This window comes from Porites lutea, chromosome 10, assembly GCF_958299795.1.
Source record: "Porites lutea chromosome 10, jaPorLute2.1, whole genome shotgun sequence".
NCBI lineage: Eukaryota > Metazoa > Cnidaria > Anthozoa > Scleractinia > Poritidae > Porites > Porites lutea.
In genome coordinates, this window is record NC_133210.1 from 14,498,095 (window position 1) to 14,524,296 (window position 26,202).

Genomic DNA, 26,202 nt, shown 5'->3' on the forward strand with positions numbered 1-26,202 from the left:
ATCTCAGCCTCATGCTAACTTGTAAGCAGACATTGTAGATGTAACACACATCTATCTTTTGTGTTTACTGGACAATACTCTATTTCATCACCCTAAATTAAACCTTTCCAGCAGTACGTTTGCATCAACAATGTCTTTTTGGTTTGTTACATACAGTTGAACCTCAATATGCAACCACCACCTACAAGCAACCACTTATCCAAAACATCAAAAATTTCCCCAGTCAAAGTTGTACAACAGAACCTCTGGTAATTAACCACTTCGCAAACATGACTAGGGCCGCTGTTTGGGCAAATGGTTTTCGCTGCTTTTAACCTCTTGTAAGCAACCATTAATCCCATGGTGTATGTTCGTACTATGCCACTCAGAGTATAAAAAGAACATTCAGTGACAACATATTTTGAACTACTCATATAATAACTTAGAAATTGCATGTACTAAAATAATCGTATTCCAAAAAGTAAATGTGTCAGGACCCGTTCTTGGAAGAGACCACTTGTCCGTCCATTCTCGTCAGCAGTCACCTCACATAAACGACCACTAAATCTTTGCATTTTGGGTGGTTGCTTACAGAAGGTTTAACTGTATTTAGAATTTTCCATAGATGTTGAGTTCCTTCACCTTGGAGGGTGCAAGGGTAAACAAAATTTATTAAAGCTTACTTTTGGTGATCTAGCATCTGGAGGTTTTGCATAAACTGAACTCTCAGCCACCTAGGAGGCAAAGAAACTCAACTTGTTAATACACAATGTAAAATGGAAGTTATTTTTACAGTTATCATGCATACTTCCTATAACATACTGAACTAAAGCAGAAAATTTTCAGTTAAGAATCACCTGTGTCCCTGCAGGAACTGTCTCTGAAGGTCTTGCACCATTATAGATATTAAACCTGAAAAGAACAATTGATCACAAAATTATGAGTTGGTCACCCTCCCCTCCCTTCTTCATCTCTTCTTAATTCAAGTATCATTCATCATTCAATTCAAGTATGTCTGGATTAATACTCTTTCTTATGCAAGAACTGAATTTGTTCTTCAAAAGAATAACAAATCTATCTGAAATGCACCTTTCTATGCTTAAATAGAAATAAAATCATTATCCTTAGATTTGATGATTATTTATTCAGACACTCATGAAAAAACTGGGACTAGAGAAAAAAGTCCAGATAATCCAAAAGTGGGATTGATCAAGGACCCAATAATCATGGTCAATTGGCATCATTCTTAACTCTCTAAACAGTAATATTAAAATTCAGATTCTCATTTATTGTCCTTATATGTTTCCTAAGATGTAGTGGGGAGAATTTGTTGAGGTATCGATTAGATTCATCTTGTTTCATTGTGTCCTTAATTCTCAACACCAATGTGTTTTGGAAAGCATTCATATTACAAGGAAAAATTTGATGACGATCACTCTAAGGGCTTGAAGAATTAATGTGATGTTATAGATAAAAAATATTCCAACAACGTAATTGTTAGACAAGCAGAATTTCTACCTGGACATAGGATTAAACACCAAAGAAAGAAGGTCAAGCAAAGGAAACCAATCCTGTGAAAGTTTTGTTACACACAACTCTACAAGCTTCTCTGTGTTTTTGAGAATGGCTTTCTGTTGAGAAGCAAAAGAGATCAATGATTAACACCTTTTCCCAAAAGAGCTTCTTGTAGGAAGAAGATCACATACAGTCACCCCTCCACAACAGGACACTGACACCATCATAGAAGCTTTTTCTGACTTTGTATGTTAAACCCTTCACTGCCTGTGAGAGGTACTGTGTACATCATATAATTTGCAACTCGTATGCCTGCATGACATACTCAGTACGTCAAAAATCAGAGAGTAATCATCAATCCCCAGCACTAAAGATGTAATACAACCTGGCATCTCAAGCCTAAAACAAGTTAGTAGACACGTAACTACTAGTTAAACAGTTCCGTCCGCCATATTGCTTTCAAGTAGCATGTGGTGTGAAGAGCAAAGTAAAATTTCGGATCAATTTTAAAAATGGAGAGATATCAAACTGCTCAACATGTGATAAATGAGATATGGAATGATTCTGGTATGGAAAAGTCTTACAGTGATTTGAGGCAAACTCTTCGCAAATGAGGAAAATAAAACATTAACTCTCAAGATCTGGGGGGTAGGAGGTAAGTGTTTGCAGAGGTTCAACTGTAGTATGCTGTTTTACTAACTATTAATACAGCACATCCAACAACTTCAACTTACATGGATTTCATATTTCCATCCATTCACTGCCTCATCATTAAGAATTTTATGAAAAGACGTTGTCAATCCATCTCTGAAGAACCTCTGGCACTCTTCACTCTTGGTGTCTAACTCTGTTGAAACAGAATTGTCAACCATTAAAATGATAGTTAACCTCTTCAACCTTAATGCCAACAGTAACACATATATGGTTATTTAAGGTTGCCAGCTAATTACTGTATAATGATCTAATAGATGCCAGATGCATTTGTTTAATTTTAGGGGTCCAAGGAGGCGGGGAGGAATAGGTAGGGGGCATTTAAAAATCAGAGGCGTTTATTCTCACAACTGTGACAAGCTCAACAAAACTAATATGCTTTCAGCAAAAACACCAAAAGAGTTTATGTTAATAGCAAAATATCCAGTTCATCATTGATACATGTACGTCTAGGCCTTCAAGACCTCCACATCACTCTCAGTCAAATGTCAACTGCAATGTCAGAATCCTTGTTCAGGGTCATTGTGTTGTCATCGTTAGCCTATTCTTACTTTACATGTGACTTTGAAGAAGATGCAATGGGCAAATCCTTGTTAATCAAGCAAGAAACTGAATAAAGTGAAAGATTTCGCTTCTTTTAACTTTTTCCTAGTATTTTTGAGTAATTGTCATGGGGGCAGTACAAACTTAACATCAAAGGGGAGCCATTTATTAGACACAAGGTGTTTATTTGAGAGTGGGCATCAATTAAATGTGCTATTTTCTTACAAGCAAACTGTATGACAGCCCTAGAAGTTCAAAAGTGCTGTATTGACAATTTGTGCACATGTTTAGTCTCAAGGCCATACTGTGCAGAACACAGAAATGTTTCAGTTTCAGTACCTGAGTACAATGTGTATGCTACAGGTTAAAATTAAATTCAGGTTAAAATTCTTTACCCTGGGTTGATTTTCTATTTTCTTTGTCTCCTAGCTCTAATAATTCATGAATTAGGGCTAGGTGACAAAGGAAATAAGTTAATGTTAAAGTTAATGATTTTCATAAGTAAGTTGAGTATGATCATCTGGGTGAACATAGTTCTGAATAGGACTGTTGTTGTTGACAATGACTGATGTATTGACAACCTGTGTGGCGGTCATCTTCAGAGTCAAAGTGAGTTGTATTAAACCCTGGTTATTGACCTGATTGGTCAATTAAGTCACAATGTTATTGGTCGTCTATCAGTTAAGCCGTGAGTTATTAGCCATGAAGACTTGTAATGTCATTGGTGTGTTTCGATCCGTTCATTGTCTATTGATTTTGTTAGAGGATGACTTGCCTGGACAATTGCCCATTGGGCAAGAAAGCTTTTTAACCCTTTAAGCCCTAAGATCAAAATTTGAATTCTCATTTGTTGCCTCTATTCATTTCCTACAGAAGTAGTGGGGAGAAGTTTATAAAATATCAAGCAAATTCATCCATGACCATGTCCATGATTTTCATGACCACTCTGTTTTACAAAACATTGATATTACAAGGAGAAATTTGATGCTGATCACTCTTAGGGCTTAAAGGGTTAAGTTACTTGCCAGCATGAAAATCTACCTGCAGGGCTGTTGCTAAGGCCCTGGACGTGCAAGCTAGAATGTTTGATGATTAGTTTGTTTGTCAATGCTCCTTGAAATAAAAACATACATGACCACATACATGTCTACATTGGGGCCAAAGAAAAGCTGTAATATAAACTAACTCATTCTATGGAAATTACTTTCACCTGCACGGCAAAGTTTGATGGATGCCTCCAAAAGCACCTCAAGTTCACCCTTTGGAAGAACAGGTACCACCCATCGTGGCCTATTTATCATTTCATCAAGTTTAGAGAGTTCAGTAATAGGAAACACCACATCCCCATTGGGTAACAAAAGGCCTGCGGTGTCATCTTCCTGTGTAGTAGAGTTATCGTTGTCTTCTTGTTGATTAGGTTCATTTATTTGGCCACTTTGTTGTGTTGACGTGGTATTGTTGGGAGGTTGACCTGGGGGTCCCGACTCCCCGCTTGTTCCTCCACGAACTGAAAGAACTGTCATTTTGGTAAAATGCAATGTGAAGTGTCACCTTAGAAGCATTGACTTTTCCAAACATTAATGTGCTATCTACGAAAATATGTCACTTTTTGCCAGGTTAAAAAAATAGCTTCACTTTGTAGTTTCAATTGAGAAGGAATAATGGATTTCCTGAAAGAACAAGAAGAAAATAGAAAATTAACCAGTGTGCAAACTAAAGGACCAATGATGGTAGGGAACACCTCGATTCTGTAATAATGCAAGAGGAAAAGAACTCAGTTTACTAAACAACTTAGTTATTTCTCATTCTGTGATTATTCTATTTGCAATCCATAATGTTTTGAATGGGCTGAAATGCAAAGTGTGCCTAAACAGAAACAGAAATAAAGTTAGCAAAATGTATTTTGGTTATAATTTCTTAGCTTAGAAACAGTTGTAATACACTCTTGTTTACCTGCTCCATAAGAAAAGTATGACTTTATACCAGTCTAATTCCATAGTCAGGGGCCTACTTCTGGTTTCAAAAAATGAAAGCCATACCATCACCATCGACTCATCAGAGCCTTTAAATAACTCACAGGGTTTCAACTGTATACATTTCATAAGCTTTGCTTTCTTGATTCATACTGTAAATTACATAACCCTTTTTTCAGGAATTCTGGCCCACAGACAACATGCATGGGCACTATAAGGACCTCAAACTAATGAGAGGTAATCTACATGCATATGGAGGGTGGCATTTTATTTTAGCTGGCTTTTACAAAGTGCTGACAAGGTTTCGTTACAAAATACACATTCAATATTTAAGACCTGTATGGGTTAAGATAAACACTAGCAACTGGATCAACCTGATCTTCACCAAAGTGCTGTATTTTGTAAGCACACAGGCGGCAACCGCTTAGAAGAGTACAGTAAACTGTTAAAATCATTTCAGGGCAAGTCCTTAAAAAATTCAATATTTACTTTTTGCACTGAAAACACTGCAGTTAACGACTAGGAGTTCGTAAACGCTAGCAAAACAAATGTTGTATAAAGACAACATAATTAAGGAAACCCAACATAATATATGTATCATCCCGCCGGCATATAATAGGAAAGGAAATGTAGGAAGTAGCTAATTGCATTTTCACTGAATCATCTTTGCAGTCAACAAACAAAATTAAGCAGTAAGTTGGAATTACGGTTTAAGAGAAGTTTCCCTTTCCTATTATAGCTTATTTAAGATCTTTTAAAGTAACTGATTGCACAAGTTTCCTTATTTCTTTCAAAAGTGACAGGAAAACAGGTTTTATGCAGAGGACACAGTGCCTTCGACATCGAGCCAAAAAACTCTCTGTGGTGAACTTAAAATCTTACCTCGTTTGACGAGAAGAATCTCACATAAAAGATTATTCATAAACAAATAGAAACCAAGGGTTCGCCAGTTTCAAGGTATTTTTCTCGTCCTTTGGATTTTTATCAAAACTACTGTTTTGCATGTGGAGCAGAATCCTCCTTCACGTAGGTAGAGTCATGCGCAGTGGCTTCGGAAAGTCACGTGCCTGACTAGAGTTTGTTTCCAGGTCCCGACGCGGTTATAAAATAAGCGAAATTTTAGAGGCATGGATTGATTATACAAAGACTGTTACAATCAGGTAGAAGACAGCGACATCAGGAGAAAATTGTGCGATTTTGCAAATAAAAGTTTCCAGACAGCAACTACAGAGCCACCTTATTTGAGACAAAAAGGGTTTTTTTTTTTCAATTACTGTTTTTAAACTTAAACTTAAACTTAAAAGTTTCAAAAGTGGACGTTTTCAGGGCTAGCCCCATGGGGGAATTACATATGAAAGGGAAAGCGTTGGGCTGGTCGGTATCTTAGAGTTGAACCCTGAGATCAGGCTCCATTCTGCGTAAGCGAGAACGTATGAGAGTTGTTTAAAGACAAGGCCAGTTAAATCAGCCTCTAGCTAGGTGACATTGTTCCTGAAGAGATCTCCTTTTCAGAGTGTTTGTGAAACACATCAGGGGTACGAATCCTTAGAAGGTGTAATTTATGAACTCAGAAGTAAACACCTTTCATTTGGAGACAAAGAAGTCCTTAAAACGTTCATACTAAAAAAATTCTCCCATACATTTTCTGTAACTTGGATATACAAACAGACCCGAAACACAACTTCTTCTAGCAATCGGCTAAACCTACCCCTTGATCTTTTCACACACGTTTTGAAATAGAATGAAAGTACTATGAGATGAAACCGCATTTCCTCAAGCAGGTTAACTAGAGAACATCTTTAAGAGAAATGCCATAGGCTACGCAAGTCGGACTTTGATATTCCAAGGTACAAGACGGCGAAATGTGGTCCTGCGCCCGGGATACTTAAATTGGGGTGTGCCGCTAAGTCTTTGAGAATCATGTGTCCAGACAACTACAGTGAAACCCCGTTAATAATTAAGGACACTGAGGGCCCGGGGGGGGGGAACTCCGCATATGAAAGGGGTAGGGATGCTCGTCGTCTCGCTTAGGGGTGTAAATTTCGGATTTTGGTCTCACTTAGGGTGTTCTGAGCAAAACGCTATCATATTTAGCCGTGAAGGTCTCGTTTAGGGTTGCACGCGAAAAAATATAAACACATATATATTGTCTGTGTTTTAACATGGTTTCTTTTAGAGGTCAAAAAAGCTTGGGCCACGCTGAGATCGGTCTCCTTTACTGGGGGTTTAATTCAAAATTTCCAACGAGCATCCCCACCCCCTTCATATGCGGAGTCCACCCCTCCCCGGGACTGAGGTGGCCATAGGAAGTGTCCGTATTAATGGGATGTCCATGTTAAACTGATTGAGTTAAGAGAAAATGTAAGGGCTTTCTCTACTAAGGGACCCCGTTAGGGACAAAGTAAACTGTCCGTAATAATGAGGTGTACGTTTATATAATTCACTCACAAAATTCTCGAATGCCTACGTGTTATAATATTCTCACATCGAAACAAAGTTTCGGCGTTGTTGTTGAATTGGACTTTGAAACCTTTTGGGGGAAGAAGTTAATAGCATTACTTGTGTTAGTCAACGAAAGAGGTGACAGCGTCCCCAAAACAGTCCAATAGTACGATTCGACACCTCAAGGACCCAGTCTCACGGCAACTGGAAGTTGCGCGCGCTCCTCTTCCTATTTTCGCGCGGCTCTACAATAAGTGTAAAGATCGAGCACGAGTCAAGCACGGTTTCAGACCTCGCAAAAACCAGCGTGCTTGTAGAATAATGTTTTTTTTTTTTCAGGCATACTTTGTCAATCAGTCGCTTCTAAGGCAGCATGCACCAGCAACTAGCTTACGACAGGATCTTACGAGGAAGGATTCAGAACGTTCTTTAACGAATACAAATTCTACAACATACCAGTGCTGATTGGGAAAAACAACCTTGACAAAGTAATTAAAGTCATCCTGATTAACCCTGACTAAAAAATCTAAAATTTTTAATATTCTTTTTAAGAGATATGTTGTTCTTGTACCTAGTCTGGAAACAGTTTATAAGAGTCTAGTTCAACCAAATTTTGAATATTGTTCCCCCGGGGTTGTGGGACACCTGAGGGAAAATGTATACTTATATTAACATTCGGTGGAGCTAAACGAAGTGGCAGTGACAGAGAATGCAAATACCGTATTTATTCGGTTAACCACCCAGGTTGCTTATCAAATTTTTGGACCTTGAGAGTGGGTGCTTATTCGAGGCTGGGCGCTTGTTAAATTTTCACCATTTTCAGTAAGTGTAGTATGTTTATTTTGCAACAAAATAATAAATGGTAATAACAAAACGCGAAGATGAAACAAAACAAGATTTCTGGAAAATACTCTGAAGAAAACTCCGTCTTCGGGGAAGCCTCTTATTAGTATTTATTCAGATTCAATTTCAATCTCGTTGTCACTCAAGTCAGTAAGTGATTTAAAATTCCTTGGTGTTGCCTCCTCGATGTCTGACATCGTAACGTGGACAAATGGGTTAGTCGCCAGAGAAGCAGATAAAACTTGCTGGATGGATGTTAGGCGATCTAGACCCGTATGACAATGCTGACCCTCCTTTAGGAAATGAATTTGGTTATCTTAATGACTGTCAGGAGCCACAGTCTTAGCTTCTGAAAGAACGTATAATAAGATCTCTATCCAAACTATCCCAGGCCTCAAGAATCCATCGCACGATTTCGCGACGTGGTGGGGCACGCATGTTTCCTGCACCTAAGTGGGAGGGGGAAGGGGGGTGGGTGCTTATTTAATTTTGAGTCGGAGTGAAGGGGGTAGGGTGTTGGTGGTCGCTTATTCGAGGCCGAGCGCTTACTAAAGTTTTCTGCCTTTAGGATGCGCGCTTATTCGAGGTGGGCGCTAATTCGAGGTTGGGTGCTTATTCGAATAAATACGGTACTTTCTTATTGGTATGAACGCACGTGAGCCGTTATGGCGTTCATGATTGACTCTATTGTTGTAAGGCATATAAGGTTTTGACAGTTGTAATGTATTCATCTTTCATATCTTACTTTATTTATCTATTGATCGATTATTTTTTACCTTTAACCCCCAGAGGTTGTGCGACCACAACAGAGGACGTGACAACACCCTTACGATGACCACCCTGGTCGGAGTGCCTCTTTGTTCAAGGGTGGAGTGGGGACGATGTGATCAATAATGGACTAAAACTTGAGACTGAAGTCATAAACACATCCCCATGTCAATAAAAAAAAACAAAACCTGGCTCCTACTTGCCCCCGTTTGAGTGATATGCGCCTCGGGGTTCGAGTTTAAATTACACGAGATATGACAAAACAAGGGTCGAGTATTTTAAATACGCCCTTCAAAATGTCTGTCTTCGGGAGTGGATGTGAAAAAATGCGATTATTTTCATTTGACTCCTGACCCTTCAACTTCGAAAGAGCAATTCAAACGACGTGCTTGTTACCACGAAAAGCTTAGGCCCAGTGGAACGTTCATTAAGAACCTTGGGAGCTAACTCGACCAAGTTTTATTTTCGCGGAGGCTCCACCCTAAGGTCTAACCGCTTACCACTTCATATACCATTTTTAAAGGGACAAGTTCACGGTTCAGCGCATGCTCGTTAATCAAAATGTTGTTTTTCTACCGGGACATGCTGTATCGTCTACGAAAGCAATATGATCATGTCATAATGTTGTCAAACAACCAATCTGTACACTCCCCTGGCAGTCACTTGATCAACTTAGGTACAAATAGCTGTAAATTAATCAACCATAAAACCTTCGGGTCAACAATAAATTCGGCGTTGGTAGTATAGTGTTGGCATAATCCACTAATTTTCCTGCGATTTTAACATTCCTCCATCCCACTTCAGGTTACTCTGAAATACACAGGGATCAGGAAAAGGGGCATATTTTGAATCCTATATGCTGTCTTACCGAAAAGGAGATGTATGATGTATATTTCATCAAAATAGAGTGGTTTTCGTTTGAGTGTCGTAAAACCAAAACCAAAGTAATTACTCTGGCCAATCACATAGGACACAGACAATACATTGAACCAATCAAAACTCGAAGTAATTACATGTGGCTGACGCAAAGCGCGGGAAAATGCATGCGAGCGCGTCACAATTGGCTTTGGTTTTACTTCTGATTGGATGAAAAGGTGGCGCGAATCTTTTAAGCCAATCGCATCGTGTAGAAAGTGCAAAACCAATTACTTTTCGACACTCAAATGAAAACCGCTCTAAAACTATACGCAGCAATATCAGTACTTCGACGAGAGACGGGAGTATAAATCCGTCTACGAGAATTTGACCTACCTGACGTCATTTTGATTTTAGTGGAACTGAAGTCTTCAGTTTCCGGCCCTTAACACTATCTCCAAAGTAAATACGCAGAAAAAAAATCAACTTAACTTTCAGTTTCTGGAGGGTCAAAGTCCGTGTGATGCTGACGTTTGAATTTTCACGGCACCAATATTTTGAACCTGATTTAGCGCCGAAACGTTAACAAACAGTATGCAATGGCTGTATCGTGATGATGAAGTAACTTTGTATATATATAGGTTTTAGTTTATGTTCTGTGTTGTATGTTGTATGTTTAGGCAGTTGTTTGAGGTTCAGTGTTTTCGTGTTTTCCCCCTGCTGTGATATTCCAAGACAGAGCTTTCGAAAGAGGAAAAAAAAGTACAGACACACTTGTCCTTGTAGTTACTAACTATAAACAAAAACACATTATCCGTGGCATAACATGTGAGGCATTTGACTGTGATTCCTTTCAAAAAACAGAATGTTCTGAAACCTGAAAAAAACTCGCGAAAAATCTTATTTCTCAGTTTTTAAAATTTCAGAAAAGGTTTTGGAAAAAAGTGTTGAATGGCGAAGGGCTGAACTTCATGATCAGAGGGCTAAGCTTGAAGCGGACTAACTGTCTCAGTGTTTTCGATAACTGTCTCAGTGCCTACTTCTACCTTAACAAAACTGTTAAACGGCATGCTGGACTCTATGACACGGTCATGGGTTGACAAGGAAAGCATGTGAAGAGTACATGTTACTCGCAGCTCTGTCTTCATTCCTTCCATTCAGGGCTTTTTCCTAAGGAAAGGGAAAAACCCTGGGAGCGAGGCTTCGTGGCATTTTCGGCAGAGCAACTGACGGTAGATCTAATCCGGAGGTCGTGTGTTTCGAATCTCACCGATTTGAAAAGTCTTTTTTGTCTTTACTTCATGTCATTCTTCTAATTCCCTTTGCTAGGGCAAACGCTCAGGGCTATCTATAGCACTTGAATTTTCACCGCAGAGTTAATTCTCTGTCCCATCATTGGGTCTTGAGATGGTTTAGCCTCACGACCTGCAACAAGAGCCTTTCTCTTCCACGAAGAAACCAGGAGATTTCTAGCGGCTGACATTTCTGAGTTAGGAGCGAGATTAGCAATGTTTGCATAGGTAGAAGTCGTCATGTCAAAACACCGCGGTGGTCGTGCTTGGTAATCACTCTGACGGCTACAGTCCTATTATCCTCTATTGCTCTAGCCAATCACAGGGCGTGCTGACCATCACGTGACATATATTAACCAATTACAGGTCGAGTGTAAATCACTTTTCTGTTTTAGAATTGGTTAATTGCTACTGCAAAATTTCACATTACGAACGACTCCCAGAATTATCTTTAGAATCTTGGCCTATATCGGTACTTTCCTTAGAGCCAGTTAAATTACTTAATTCTGAATCAATGGACATTTTTGGGCCACAGAACAAACAAGGAAAATGCAACTGAAGAAATGACTTGAATCGAAAACATCGGCAAAAGGTAATCAAATCAACTGATGTCATGAGACATCATCAGCTTGGCTCGGACCCCATTTTCTCGATGTCCAAAATTGAAACAAGTTATTTCGAGGACACATTTTTGAACTTCAGAACTATTAAATACACTCAATGAAGGACCAAAAAAAATGGGTTAACTACCCTTCAAGCCACACACTAAAAACGAGATTATATCACCTTTGTTGGTTTTTTTTTTGCGTGATTTTTTTCTAACGAACACTTTTGTCGATGGATTACCCGGAGACTACACCTTGGACATGAGCTGACTTGGCTGTGTACCCGAGGGGTTCAATATTCATCAGATTGGTAGCCCGTGAATCCGTGAAGTCGATGCGTGCATGGGTTTCACAGAAGATCACCCTCTATAGGGCTATTTACAACGAAGGAGGAGGATTCTAGCAGCAGCGGAAGATTCTAGAAGGTGGATCATCCTAGCGCCGTATGTTGTTTTTATTCTAGACTGCAACACAGTCCGTATTTTTGAGTGTTCAAGTACGCGCGAGCAGTCGAACAAAAGGTCTGCAACGAGGCTGAGAACAGAGAGCGAGACTCTTACGCCACGCTTTACCGATTTCTTTACTGATTTTGAAAAAAACCCGACTGTTTTGCAGTCTATTTTTATTCATGATCAATCTACATGTAAAGGGATGTACTTGTCCCTAGCGCCGGGTCTCTAGCGCTAGGATCTTTCTAGCTCAGTGAGAGAGGAACGAGATGAAGGAAGATCCTAGTACTAGCGACAAACCAGACAAAAATGGCGGCGGTGATTATGGCCTGTAATTAAGCCAGCCGACCATTTCGTTTGGCGTTACCACGAGCTAATATCTGGGATAATTCTGCTAAAAAGTGGTCACTAACGCCAGTAAAGAGAGCAGAAACGCACAAATTGTATTTCTGTTTTTGTCGCGCGCCATCCTAATTACTTCTCTACTTGAGCACCTCACGGACCGAAATTTCTGCATTTAAAACAAGCGAAAAGTTGTTCTGCCTTCAATATTCCTCCACCCCCCGCTTGTACAGATCGGGAGCCGCCGTTTCTCCTAGCTTCTCGCCGCCAGGGACGTTTCGCCAGGAGAAAACCAGGGGCACCCAACGACTGTTTTCTTTAAAATATCTGTTCGGAGAAGCAAATATTGCCTAGAATTTTTCTACTACTTGACGAGGGCTGAAAATCTCTAGATGACCGTTCCATTAATGTACAATTTTCGAAGCTTATCTAATAAATTCCCTACGATTTTCTGAAGTTTAATCTTCCCATTTTACTTCGCAAGCTAGGCTATTTTTCATTGAAAAAAGGAAACCTACAATCTTTGGATTCAAAAATGTGATGGAGAGACGAATTAGAAAATGTCTCACTTTCGTAATGCGTCAAATTTCAACTAAAATTTTCGGCGAAATAATGCTCAAGCCCTTCTAATTTCGAAAAGACACAAGTTCCCCTAGGATGACCGAACAGACACAAATTTTACAGTGCCGCTCAGAATGCTTTTCTAGAGATCTAAAAGTACTCTGGATAGCCTAAAAAGTGTAATTTTCAATGTATTTGGGAGGAAACTGGCGCTGGCCGGGTGCCCCTGAGAAAACGTCCTTAGCGGCGAGAACTAAGAACGAAAAGTCCAAAGACTACTGCAAAGCTGAATGAAAACAACATATATTGTTTTTTATAACAATATTTCGGCTGGCCATACCAGCCTTCTTCAGGTTTACAGATGTTACTGAACTTATGTAGCCATCACAATATTATATATATATAGATGGAGAATGTCGCAATAAAAATTGTTTAAAAGGGAGAGGCGGAAATGAGGCCAGCAAGGAGAAATGGCTGTATTCGCAGGCTACACACTACCTAGATCAACGGAAAATTCTAAACCTCCCAGTCTTCAAATCGCTAATTTAGCATTCCGACTCTGGTCTTTACCGAAATTGGTAAAAAAATATGATAAAAATTAAGGGGATCCTTTCATCCTCTTTTGTAGAAATATTTGGGCCAAAGTCCATCACTTAACATCACTAGCTTAATTAAAGCCAATGACAAAATAATAACATCCTTCCTGTTTGATTATTGATTGTGTTGTCTTTTTCAAAGGGAACTTCCTAAAATAAAGGTCGAGTCGCCCCAGTTGTTTTTCTTTTCATTGGTGCATGGTAAAAAGTCTTTACTCCTCGTTATGCATCTAAACCCCTGAAATGCAAAGAAACAAGATTTATCTGGAAATACACCCGTCCAATTTTTTTTTCAAACGTCTTAACATTCGAAAAGTTTCGAGAGCTTATTTAGATTTTTTTAGTTAAGTTGGCAGAGTTTAAAAGGGGCAAAAAGCCAACACGCAGTGAATACGCACAAACAATGACGGATGAAAGCAAACGAGAGAAAAATAGTAGGTTTTTTGTATTTATATTATTTCTTAAAATAGGTATTCAAGACGCTAAGTCGCCGGCGCTCTTGGCCTATGCAATGCGCAAAAATTAGGAGCCATATTCGGGTTCCTGCGAACTGTACTGTACAATACAGTACAGCGAATAATTTTGCAGTCTCAGGAGTCTACATACAGTCCCTCAATGAACCATTTCTAAGAGGAAGATAACAATGACAGGTTGTGGCGTCCAGAGGTTTTAGTGAAAACAAGGGTTTGGGTGGGGTTTTCAGTCTCGCGGAATCATAATACCTGGTCGGGGTGGTTCTTATCGAAAGATTTAGATTTTCTTTTCAAGATCACCCAAGCCTCCGTTTGAAAACGAGGGTCAGTGCAAAGTATTTGATATAACGATGACTTTTTTTATTCTCATGCAAAAAAAAAAGCTCACTTCGACCACACACAGGTTTAATTTGTACTCAGCCTTGACAGCGATGGTTCCTGGAACATTGCCAGTGCGAAGATTTTGGGGATTTACTCTTTTTAATCAGTGATGGAGTAGTATGTATTATGTCATCAAAATGTTGAGCAAAAATAGCGGTAATATTTACCATGCGTGAGCCCATTCCTTCTCCACCCCCAAGAGAGCTCTTCTGTGCATGCTAACGATGAACCTTGACCGACCTTGGTGGTGCCACTCACGCAATACAAACTCGGTTATGTAAACCCTTCTATTTATTAGTTTATCCAACAATAACACTCGCGGGATCAATAACTCTCTTTGTGGAAAAACCACATCCTTTAGGTCAAAGTCCGCCAAAAACCAATTATTTATTGCAAGAAACGTTGGGTTGAAGTTGGCATTTTCAGCTACCGTGGTCTTCCGTGCGATTCAGTGGATTTACTAACTAAAGTTAATAATCTTGCGCATCCTATTCAGAAGTTTTTTTACTCACATCAACTAAATTTTCGTCATAATAGTCCAGGTAAGTGTCTGATCTATTGATTTTAATCTGCTTCACACACAGTTAAATCAGTCATGTCACTTAATATAGTCGATACAAAAACTGAGATTTCCCTAAGGACACGAATGACGGGAAAATGTTCCATAGCGAAATCTGTTTTACGTATATTAGCAAATTTTCGACTTTCGTTGTTACTGGAGAAAAGGTCACCTTCATAGGGTACTCACAGTATTTCTTTTGCGGTTTCGTAATTATAGTAGGTTTTCTCACGCAACCTGTATGCCCTACGCTGAAGTCAGCTTAGGAGACAAATTCTCTGGCATAACTAAGACCTCCGTTGCATCTTCCCGTGGCCAATGAATCTCTTTCCTGAAATCCAAATTTTTAGTAACATTCAAAACCCTTTGCCTCCACCTGTTAATGTTAGTCTCTATCAGACTCGATCAAACTGTCTTAGGTTTAAAAAGAATTGATTTCGAATGAAAAACAACATTCGATTAACTTTCCTCCTCGTAAAACAACCTACTCAAATCGTGCATGGGTTTCTGGTTGATCAAGCAAGCTTTTAAAAAAAGAAGAAACAACTATATTTTATTTTGTAAATTTATATTTACAGATACCTGTAAAAGTCTTAGCGATGTAATTGTCCGTTTCGGACATTATGGTCCGCAGTCAGTAGTTTTTTTCGCGTCAAGTACACTGATCAAAACTGCTTCTGCGACTTCGGAACAAAAAGAATCTGACGATATTGGGGGTTTCAAACCTTTTCCGTGGGAATAATTAGTAAGAGATATATACCGTCTTCTTTTCATTGAAACTGTGGTCAATGTGTGGGAGGACAAGCACAGTTTACAAGGTGACCCAAGTCGGGCAAAAAAAGTAAAAAAAAAAAAAAAAAACGGGTTAAAAGTTGAGTAGCCAAGGAAACACCACAAAGACCCTATCCCACTGTAGTCTGGCAGTAGGAGCACGTCGTTTTGGTCTCCATCAGTGCAACGAAGAACAGGTATAGTGTGGGACAAGAAGAGTTCCTTGCTGGGCAAGTAACGAAGAGGAACATAAGTAGCCATGGGGAAGCAGAATGAAAGAGCTACGTAGCTGCTTTTCCAAAGGACAAGCTGGAATTCAGGTCATTTTCTTTTCGTCGAGCCCTGCTTCGAAACCGAATAGATATTTTTATTTTTTTTATGACCGTATTTCTTTGACAAAGTTTGCCCTAAGAGTAAAACAATTCATCAAGAGGGCTCACTTCGAAAAAACATTAAATAAAAAAAATTATACTAGAAATAGTTATCAGTGGGTGAGTTATGCAATTCTGAGTCAATTTCCCCGGCATTGGCCGGGTCTCAAACCCTTTTTTCTCAGTTTAATTGCAGTTAGTACCCAACACAAGCGTGGGCAAAATATGCTGTTAAGTTACTGTTTTTGTAAAAAAGAAAAGAAAGGAAAAATCTCTGCAAACTATGTTCAGGGGTACCCAACGACGGTTTCCTCCTAAATGCTTTGAAAACACTTTTTAGGCTATCCAGAGTACTTTTAGATCTCTAGGAATGTATAATAAGAGGCGCTAAAAAATTTATATCTGTTCGGTCATCCTATAGGGCAACTTGAGTCTTTTCGAAATTACAAGGGCTTCAGAATTATTTTCCCGAAAATTTGAGCTGTAATTTTAAGTTTTACCAAAGTGATAGTTTTTCTGATTCCTCTCTGCATTGCATTTTCCATTCCGAAAATTTAAAGTTTCCTTTCTCTACGAAAAATAGCCTAAACTGGGGAGTGAAATGGGAAAAAATAAACTTCAGAAAATCGTAGCGAATTTATTAGATAAGCTTCGAAAGTTGTACACGAATGGAACGGTCATCTAGAAATTTTTAGCTTTCCTCAAGCTATAGAAAATTCTAGGTAATTTTTGCTTCTCCGAACAGATATTTCACAGAGAACAGTCGTTGCGTGCCCCTATATGTTTCAGTCATTCTCCTGAGTATAATAGAGGGTTGAAATTTGTCAACCTTGGAAGTGGAAACCACTGGGTTTTGCTAGGGTAGTAAAATATAAAACTTATATAACACGAATCTGTGAAACTTATATAACACGTGAAATGTTTAACACGAGTTGTAGATGGGGCCCTAAATAAGTAAAATTTCTAAACTCGACCACTGTTCAAATTTTATTCACTGTAGGCATGATTGTGAGATCCTGATACAATGTGAATTATACGCTGCCATTTTGTATCAAATACTGAGTTCTCTCGCACGATTTCACTGTTTAAACGTGGTAAAGATGTGGATATGTGGATAATTTGCATTGCAGTTAAGATAGTTTGAATTGCATTTTGAAAGATCGGAAGTGATCGCATTCAGCGTAGACATTGTACGTGCCGTAGAATTCAATTACGCCCACGACATTTTTAGCACGCACGTGATTTTCATCAGATTACAGTACAAAGTGCTTGTAGTCCTTGTGTACAAGGGTGGCTATCGGACTTTGGCCATGGAAGAGAGATATATCGGGAAGTAATGTCAGTCTTTTATTTTAATAATTGGAAATCGTACCTTTCAGTAAGCGATCACTGATCGATAAATGTAAGATAAGGTAGTCGCTTAACAAAGGTCGATCTGAATCATCCAGGAACCCTCGTGAGATGTACGTATTATTTTGATTAGAGAGGTAGCGAACCCAGTAGAATTGGAAGTGAGATTATGCTCGTTTTGTGACATTCTATGTATACAGTATTCTTTTTTTCTTAGATGTGGTAGATGAAAAGTGCGGAAAAGTTAGGCTCCATGCTGCGATGCCTTAAACAGTTTCGCCAATTTTGCTTTTTTTTTTTTTCGCCACTCATGTGACTTAATTGTCGGTTAATTCTTACTTAACTGTTGAAGCATTAAATGCGAGTGTTGTGAGTGCTTTTTTGGGTTGTTTTGATTTGATTTAGATATTTTTCATGCTCAATTGAGTGAAGGCTAGTGGGGAAAGCCGAAAAATTAAGTAAGCTTCTTATGAAATACGTGCCATGCATTGCCCTTAACGGTAAGGAGATTTTTCGACCCAAAGATACTTGGCCGTAGTCATCTTCTGTAGATAGTAGTAGTTTGTTGACTACAAAGGAACATCATGACCGAATCACGACGTTGATCCGATAAGGGTATTAGGACGCTTTTTTAGATCAGTGTTATACTATCTGTTGTTTTTAAACTTGTTAGGAAATGCTGGATCGAGAATCGACGTGGAAAAATATCTCAGTCTGAATGCTTGTGCACGCGCGTTCGACCTAAAAGCACGCGGACAGCCACACCATCAGTTGCCTTTGTGATATCACTTTCTTTCAGCGTGGACCGCAAAACTATATAATTCGAGTTCACTCGAACTGTGTATCTTCAGAAATCTGGGAAAAGAAGCAGCTTAAGAGGAGATTTTATCCTGCGATTGCGCTGCTTTCACCGACTGGCACGCTCAACTTTTAGGTAAATTTTGCTTAAGACGCATTTTTGCTGAATTATTTTAAGTTATTATTCAATTGTCTTTGCAGTGATCTGTACTTTAATCAGGGTATTTCTGATTAGATAGACGTCAGACAAGAGAATCGTTCCTCTGTTACGCAAAGTGTCGTAGTAATTCTTGGGGTCCTGAAAGAGTATTGTATACCTAAAAACTAAGTCGGCGTTAACTGTAATGATTATGCTGACGAATGTTTTTCTACCGAACAGAAAAATCGCTTTGGTTTTAGACTCAAAATAACGCACTAAATAGCCATAATTGTGTCGAGTAGTCACAAATTAATAGAGCTATGTATCGTTCGTCATAAAAAATAACGTCTGGGAAGCGCTGAAAATCTAAATGTGTTTAATTTGAAGTTTACCAACTGTAAATGAACTTGTGCAGGTCTGCCTCATAACAACGAAAACTAAGCGAGATTTCAAAGCAAATGGTATGCGGAATTAAACTTTCCCGATTTCTTGCTTTCTTTGTTTTAGCTCAGGGTAAATAATATTGCGCAACAGCATGACTAATTCGTGATTTTTAGCACGGGCTAAATGAAGTTTTTTTTTCGTTTGGCATGGCACCCCTTGAAGGTCAACAGTAGCCAATATTAAGTTAGTCTCCTTCGCATCCACTCGCCCTGAGAAGCTCTCAAAACGTTTGATTTGGTGAGTTAGTAAGAGGTAAGAAAAGAACAAAACGAGTTTACTAACGCTGCCCGATCATTGAATGATCTCTCTATATGAGTAACAGGTAGTTTAGATTCATGCCGTAACAAACTGAATTGATTAGATTCATGTATTTGGGTAGACGGAAGTGGAAGTGTTTATTGCGTAAAAATTCTTGAATCTGTTAATTAAAAAAATACTTAACATCATCGAGTTCAATTAGTTCGTCCACATAGATTTGACACTTTACTGCGAAAATGTCCTCAAACTTTCTTAATCCGCAGATTGTAATTTAACCACAAAACGGCAAGGTTTTCATTCGTGTTTCTCATGTTCTTTATCGGGTTATTTGCTCTATTACAACTCATGCAGGCATACCCAAGTTAACCGAAAAGGTAGCATTCAGTGCTGTGGGAAAAGTTTATAAAGTTTTCGTTTATAGTGTTCCGCAGTGAACAATTCAGCCCTAAATTTAAGTAAACCGTATACCGAGACCGTAAACGGCCTTATTTCCTGGTGCAAGGAATGCGTACATCAATCAGTTAGTTCTGTTTACTGATTATGCTTATCCAGTCGCTCTACGATTGGCCTGTCCGTTGTTTGTTTGATAATGGGTTCTGAGTGACATTGTTCGACCGATCTGAAACCTTGTAACATTATGTTACATCGTGTAGATCGGCTGTACGCAGTCACTCAGTACGATCTAAATACTCAAAAAAAACATTAAAAGCAGTGAAGAGAAGAGACGAAAAGGAATTTTAAAATTCACAGTTAGACACATTCGCATTCATATGATGTGGTTCCTTCCGTAGATAGAAAAATCTAACCGAGGTGGGCAGAGATTCCTAACTTGTACACGATGAATGAATCAAATAGGAATAATTAATAATTTTATTGCAACAACAGGGAAACATTAACAAACTACATAGAGGAGTTGCAGGAAATATAAAGTTAAACAATTACAGGATTTTAGGAAGAAAGTGGGTAGGAATAAAGTGTGAACTTTCAACCCTCTTGGACCTTTACGCTTTAAAATTAAGAGTCTTACTAGGAATGTACTCCACACGGCTAAAACTTTTAAGTTTCACAAAGAAAAAAGAAATTTCATATAACCAATGCTGGCCATTTTTCACAGCCCCAGCTTAATTGCATTTCATAGTCGATTTATAGATATAAAGTCTGCACTGATTTCTGGATCAATGTGGATTAGTCTCTGAAATTGGTGCTAAGTTAAATTTCAGTTGTAACCAGTTTTTGACACTGTAAACAATAAATGTTTTGACGAAAAAAAAAGACTAAACTTTGAATTCTTAAGACATATATGCTTCCTCCTCCCTAAAACAGCTATCTCGTGAGAACCTCGAGATTTATTCTTTGGCATTTCATCAAAGGGGCCCATAGGCCACTCTATTTCCGTCAAGTTTGCTTACTTTCGTTTACTGCGTGCGGCACTATTCCTGAATGATTCCTTTTTCTTATTATATCATATTTTTTTTCTTCAAAGGAAACGCCTCCGATTGACTACAACGAACTGAAATAATGGAAAAAACGTACTTCAACGTGGCTGCAATTGTCTTCATCGGTGTTTTTTCAAGTACGTATATATTTTGTTTTATTTATTTTATTGATATTCACATTATTTACAATATTACAAAAACATTTACAATAGACATTCACTAACAAACAATACACTAAGTCTAAATTAATCGTTAAATTATTACAGTTCTAAAAGAAATTAAGACAGAATCCATCAGAAAATTCACTAATATTAATTTTCAGTGGACAAAAACCTTGTACCAGAATAATTTAAAAAATATTGCATTATTTTTTTACATTTTTCAAGGGCTAAAGATGTAGTTAGTTATCCGTAATAACACCAAAGAATATTTCTTATGAGAGCCCGAGAAAATAAATGTCAAATTTCACAAAATGACGTCTTACACACGAAATTTTCCGAATTTTACCTGTGTCTTCACAATTTCCCATGAGAAATAGTTAAGGCGTTTCATATTGGGAGTAAGTATATATTGATTATAGTAGATTATAGCTGTTTCAATGCTCAACAGGCTCTTCCCATTTAGGCGAGTTTTCGCAAGAACGTACAATAGCCATTGAGGTTTGCGTTAATCACTTAACATGCTTTTTGTTTGTATAGGTATATATTCACAAGACATTTGCCCCAGTGGTCCATTGATGTTGGCTTCAGTAGGTGACAATGTCACCTTATGCTGGCAAATAACAGCAGAAATAAACGAGCTCGAGAAATACCTAAGACTCTTCACAGTTTTGGCCTTAATAAGACCAGGCCAGGTTCAGATGCAAAAAGTGGCATCGGCGAACCAGAATGGAACTTTTGTCAGAACATATGAGAGCTATCACCTCGGTCTGTACAAGGATAGGGTTACTGTAGACGCTGATTTACAAGCCGGGAAACTGTTTTTAAGAATCACAAATTACACCAACCAGATGGAAAACGTGTACTGCGTGTTGTACGAGATGACAATTATCAACGACGTACGATCTTGTTTCGCTAATGCAGTTATTCTCCGAACTAAAGGTAACTTACAAAAGGAAGCTCAGATTATTTGCTTTATAGTTCAGTAAGGTGATTTTGAGTTAAAATATTTCAAAAAATTACCGTTCCCCACCTTTCTTTAGTCCGTCGAGAGCGCGTATAAAAATAAAAACCGACATTGACAGCCGTTTTGTGCGCCTGCGGTTCTATGCGCCATTTGGGATAAGAAGTTTTCTTCCTTATCCCTCAAACGGCTATAACCTTGCTGTTACGTTTACGCGCGACCTTCCATATATCGCCTCTGGTTTATTTACGCGCGTAAAAATTATGCGAGAGTGGGAATCCACCCTAACACACGTGATGTAAACGCACCAATGACATTACGAGTCTTCATAGCCAATAACATCACGGCTTAACTGACAGACGACCAATAACAACACGACTTATTTGACCAATCAGGTCAATAACCAGAGTTTAATACCATCAACTGACGTGATACAACTCACTTTGACTCTATTCAGGACTACGTTCACCCGGACGATCATACTCAACCTACTTATGAAACGTGATATAGACGGTGCGCCCATACACCCCCCCTCCGCTGTCGAGTTGCCATCAGTGATCCGTTATACGGGTATTTAAAGTTATCTTAAGCTACACGGAAAGGAAAAAAAACGAAGCAAGGATTTGAGGTCACACCTGGGAACTGAACTCAGGACTTCTCGCTAGGCCTTTCCCGATTGTGCTCGGCAACTTTTGAGCAACTTTTGGCGTTTAGAGCAACTTTTTGCGGTTCTAGCAACCTCGAGCAAATTTTGCCTTTCTGAGCAACTTTTGAACAAAATATAGGTTTAGAGCACATATCAAGCACGAACAAGTCAACGATTTCACGGAAAACTTCAACCTTTAAAATTTTTTTAATTTTTTTTTTCTTGGCCGATGTTAGTAATTATTGTGAAGAACGAAAAATAAAGCTTTTAATTAACGTTTATATAAAAATATCAAGAAATTTAGGTGGCAACTTTTGAAATTTAGGTAGCAACTTTCTGGATTTTTGACCAATTTTTTAGCACCTTTTTGGCATTCCAGTGAGCAACTTTCCAGCATTTTACGAGCACAATCGGGAAAGGCCTACATGTCGCACAGAAGGCCCCGCACTTACCAATTGTGTTCATCCTTTCTCTTTTTAAAAATAAGATAATATGTGGTAAAAAACACATATTATTATATTAACACCAATGAAATACCAAGTGAGCTTTCGCGCGAAAACTTGATATCTTCACATGTGAAAATAACATGTTATCTTCACATGTGAAATTATCACCGTTGCTATGGCTTCTTAATAAACCGCACCTTTCAGACCAAAAAACTATTTAAGTAAAATGGTGTGGTATTTCATTTGTGTTTATATAATAAATAGAACATTACATGGTCGCTTAGAGATACCAAATTTCTCTTCTCGTGTTGAAAAAAATATGCGCTCACTCTCGAAATATTTTTCAACACTCAAAGAGAAATTTCGTATCTCCGCGCGGCCATGTAATATCCTCTATTTATTTAGATAAAGTTGTTGATTTATTTTGCTCTTTAATTGTTAGTTGCAGGTCCTGATCTTCCCACAGGTAGTTATGTGAATAGCACGGCAAGTGCAATGAATTCAACAGAAACCCCGCAATCAACTGAAGGTAAATGAATAAAAAAATGAATGAGTGAGCCAAAATGCTGCGTACCTTACGTACTACTAAGAGAAATTAAAATGCTTATATTTAACATTGTTCATTTTTTTGGTATTTTTTATTTTCCCCGTGCTGTCATTTTGAACAACCGCAACTAATGTTCAGCGTTCCTTGTATGCAACATGAATGATAGCAACCGAAAAACGCCATGATCATCCAAAATCACTAGAGTAATGGAGATTTTCATGGAAGTAATTTTCATCTCAGTTTTTCGTCCACTAAATGCTAGAATGCTTAAATGCAAAATAACAAATCGGAATTTTTACCTTTTCTGGCGATTCGTCACTTTAGAAACTAGAGGAAAGCTGAGCCAAGTCAGCTTTCGCAAAGACTTCTGGGAGTTTTACTAATTGGCCAATAGCTGACTGGTGCGTAACCAGGTAACAATCCCAGAAACCATTGCGGACGTTCCCTTCTCGTTTCTATGTTAAATGCTGAAAAAATTAAAGGTCAAATTGTTATAATATTTTGATTTGTATTAAATTTTGTAGTTATTTTCTCCAGTTTAGTACATAATTCCTTCTGTTAATAAAAATTTTCTAAAGGAATATGTTACTAAAGAGGAGAGGGTCACATCTAGGTTAACTAATATCCTGCCCTTTCTACAATTATTGTTGTTACGATAAAGGAAAAGAATAGTTAATTCTATCAAGTAAGGAAGAAGATTACCTGGAATAACGTAGTATAGATAAAATGTATATAGGAAAGAAGAACTTGTTACATACGATTCAAAGTCATCTTCTTCCACTTTTTTCCCCTTTCTTACTAGACATTGAAGTTAATTTTTTTCCTCAGTTCGCAGGGTTATCGAAAACGCAGCCATCCAACCTGCTGACTGCTGACCTACAATAATATTTTTGCTCTTTTTCTTTCTTTCATAGGGGAAACGGAGATCCGAACAGGAGAAGATTACCGCACCGAACTCATCATCGTGAGCACTGTCCTGGGTGTATTCTTGGTTGCTGTGGTCTGTTTTGTAGTCTGGAACAAGAGACGGGAGGATGCGAGAGAGTCATCGATCCAACAGAAAAAGACCATAGACTTCACGGCAGGACCAACATCAAATCCTCCCTTGAAAAATAATAACTTAGTATAACTCTATATGAATTTCATTGCTGTAAATTTTTATCATGGAGCAGACAGACACAGACTATGGAGCAGACAATCAAACAGACAGAGACCTAAAAACTTTACGATAGGAAATGCTTAGCTTGTTTCCTTGAGAAATTTTAACTTAAGATAGCTGTGAATCAATTCGTTGTAAAATTTTACAATAGAGCTTGTACGTATTAATGGATACATATTTAACTTAATATCTATTTTGAAAAAAAAGGAAACTTACATAATTGTTTTTACGTACGCCATGTCATTAAATTAAACCTTACTTGTTTTCACTGGTCTCTTATAATTTGCCAAGAGATAATGATCTTTCTCTCTTGACTTTGCCTAGTGCTCCTAAATCGTTTAATCCGCACGACCTGTGCGTTTCGGATCACCTGGTCCGAGCTAGTTTGTGTCTGGGCTACATCACTGGGCTACATCAACATCGCCGAAATGCATTGACCGAGAAGGCCTGGGAAGACGCAGTCCTTGTACTTGACTAGGACTTGTATGAGGCGGCTTAAATGCAGGGAAGTTGAAGAGCCTGGATAAAGAGGTGGGGGGTGGGGGGTAGGGGTGGTGAAAGACCTTTTTGTACCCATTTATGCCCGCTTTCCAGATTTCGTTGGCCAAAAAATTCAATATGGTGGCTTCATGGAGTGTGACGAATCAATGATTTTCAGCGCCAAAAAGGATAGTTTAATGCTGTATTATTTAACTTTATCTATGTTTTAAGGTAAAACTTTGCTATCATCTTGGGTAGACTGTTCTCAGTCCTCTATTTTTTAGCGCGTCTAACCGTTAATGGCGGCCATCTTGATTTTCAAATGTACCGAGGGGGCGGGCTTCGGGGATTACCTCCCCACCCCCTAAGTGGTTTTGACACTTATGCAAGATTGCAGCTCGTAACGCAAAGCGCTCGATCTCGGCGATCTTACGGAAAAATAGAGAACTGTGAACAGTCTACATCTTGGGGCAAAGAGGACGCCAAATGTGGCCACTTAGGTACTACTTGATTCGCAGTTTTTGTCCGTTTAAGCTCAAAGTTTGCAGGATGGTAGAACTTTGTATTCCAAACAAACGCATGTTTTTTGTTTTTCGATTTTAACGGGTTTTAACGGGAAAACGTCACAAGATTGATATGACAGCAAAATTAAATTTTAACATGATGGTGTAACAAATAGGTAATTCTGGAAGAGGGTTACGAGATAGAAACAAATGTGAAAAATTTTTTTGGAAAAACTTAATTGCTTTAGGAGATAGCATTTTGAAATGTGCTTTTGTTTCTAAAAATAGTAACAAAATGGCGGGAATTTCAAAAATCAAGTTTTAATGATTCTTTAACCAATTGAGCTGTTCACATTTTTTTTCACATTCGTTTCTATCTCGTCACCCTCTTTCAAAACTACCTTTTTGTTAGTTGTTGATTCTCAACCTAGAGCTGGGAAAAGTATTGAGAAAACTGTAAAAGTTCGCCAGATGTCTCAAACTTCCTAGTGGAAGGACTTCCAGTGGGGCTTATGGGCATTAGAAGTCACATAGCACTTTTTGCTTTCGAGGTAGGCTAAAAAAATGTAATTAAACGCGAACGCTGAGCGTTTTCTTTGGACTGAGCTGGCCTTCTATTGATATCTAACTTGGAAACGAACCCTCTGAAGCAAAACTCCAAAGTAGACTTTTCAAGAATGCGTGAGAAATCAGTTGTCAATTGGTGAGAGCGTTAGACTGGTCATGAAATCGTGAGACTCACGACAAAGTCGTGAGACTTGGCTGGTCTGTGATTCACCCCATGTGAGCCTATCCAAGACAGTCCTGGATTCTGGATTCCTCGACGCGGATTCCGGATCCGGAAC

At 38.5% G+C, this 26,202-nt stretch overlaps 2 protein-coding genes across 4 annotated transcripts in view; one reads left to right on the forward strand and one right to left on the reverse strand.

Moving 5' to 3' along the window:
* LOC140949564 (ubiquitin carboxyl-terminal hydrolase 9X-like) overlaps positions 1–4,414 on the reverse strand; it is a 59,170-nt gene extending 54,756 nt beyond the window's left edge. The window contains exons 1-5 of the mRNA XM_073398722.1: positions 3,959–4,414; positions 2,229–2,341; positions 1,498–1,610; positions 837–891; positions 663–713 (exon numbers count right to left, since the gene is read on the reverse strand). Coding sequence (XP_073254823.1) covers positions 663–713; positions 837–891; positions 1,498–1,610; positions 2,229–2,341; positions 3,959–4,271 — 645 coding nt within the window. The 5' untranslated portion in view covers positions 4,272–4,414. The remainder of the gene's footprint in view (positions 1–662; positions 714–836; positions 892–1,497; positions 1,611–2,228; positions 2,342–3,958) is intronic.
* A 10,324-nt stretch (positions 4,415–14,738) lies between these two features.
* Positions 14,739–24,642, forward strand: LOC140950186 (uncharacterized). 3 transcript variants are annotated; one of them, XM_073399386.1, is made up of 5 exons: positions 14,739–14,870; positions 20,502–20,591; positions 21,153–21,554; positions 23,111–23,197; positions 24,130–24,642. In XM_073399386.1, exons 2-5 carry the CDS (start codon positions 20,537–20,539, stop codon positions 24,342–24,344), a joined length of 759 nt encoding a protein of 252 aa, XP_073255487.1. In that variant the 5' UTR covers positions 14,739–14,870; positions 20,502–20,536; the 3' UTR covers positions 24,345–24,642. The 3 variants fall into 3 exon arrangements, with proteins under 3 accessions (XP_073255487.1, XP_073255484.1, XP_073255486.1); XM_073399383.1 differs by lacking the exon at positions 14,739–14,870 and adding an exon at positions 18,038–18,313; XM_073399385.1 differs by lacking the exon at positions 14,739–14,870 and adding an exon at positions 18,947–19,012.
* The last annotated feature ends 1,560 nt before the right edge of the window (positions 24,643–26,202 follow it).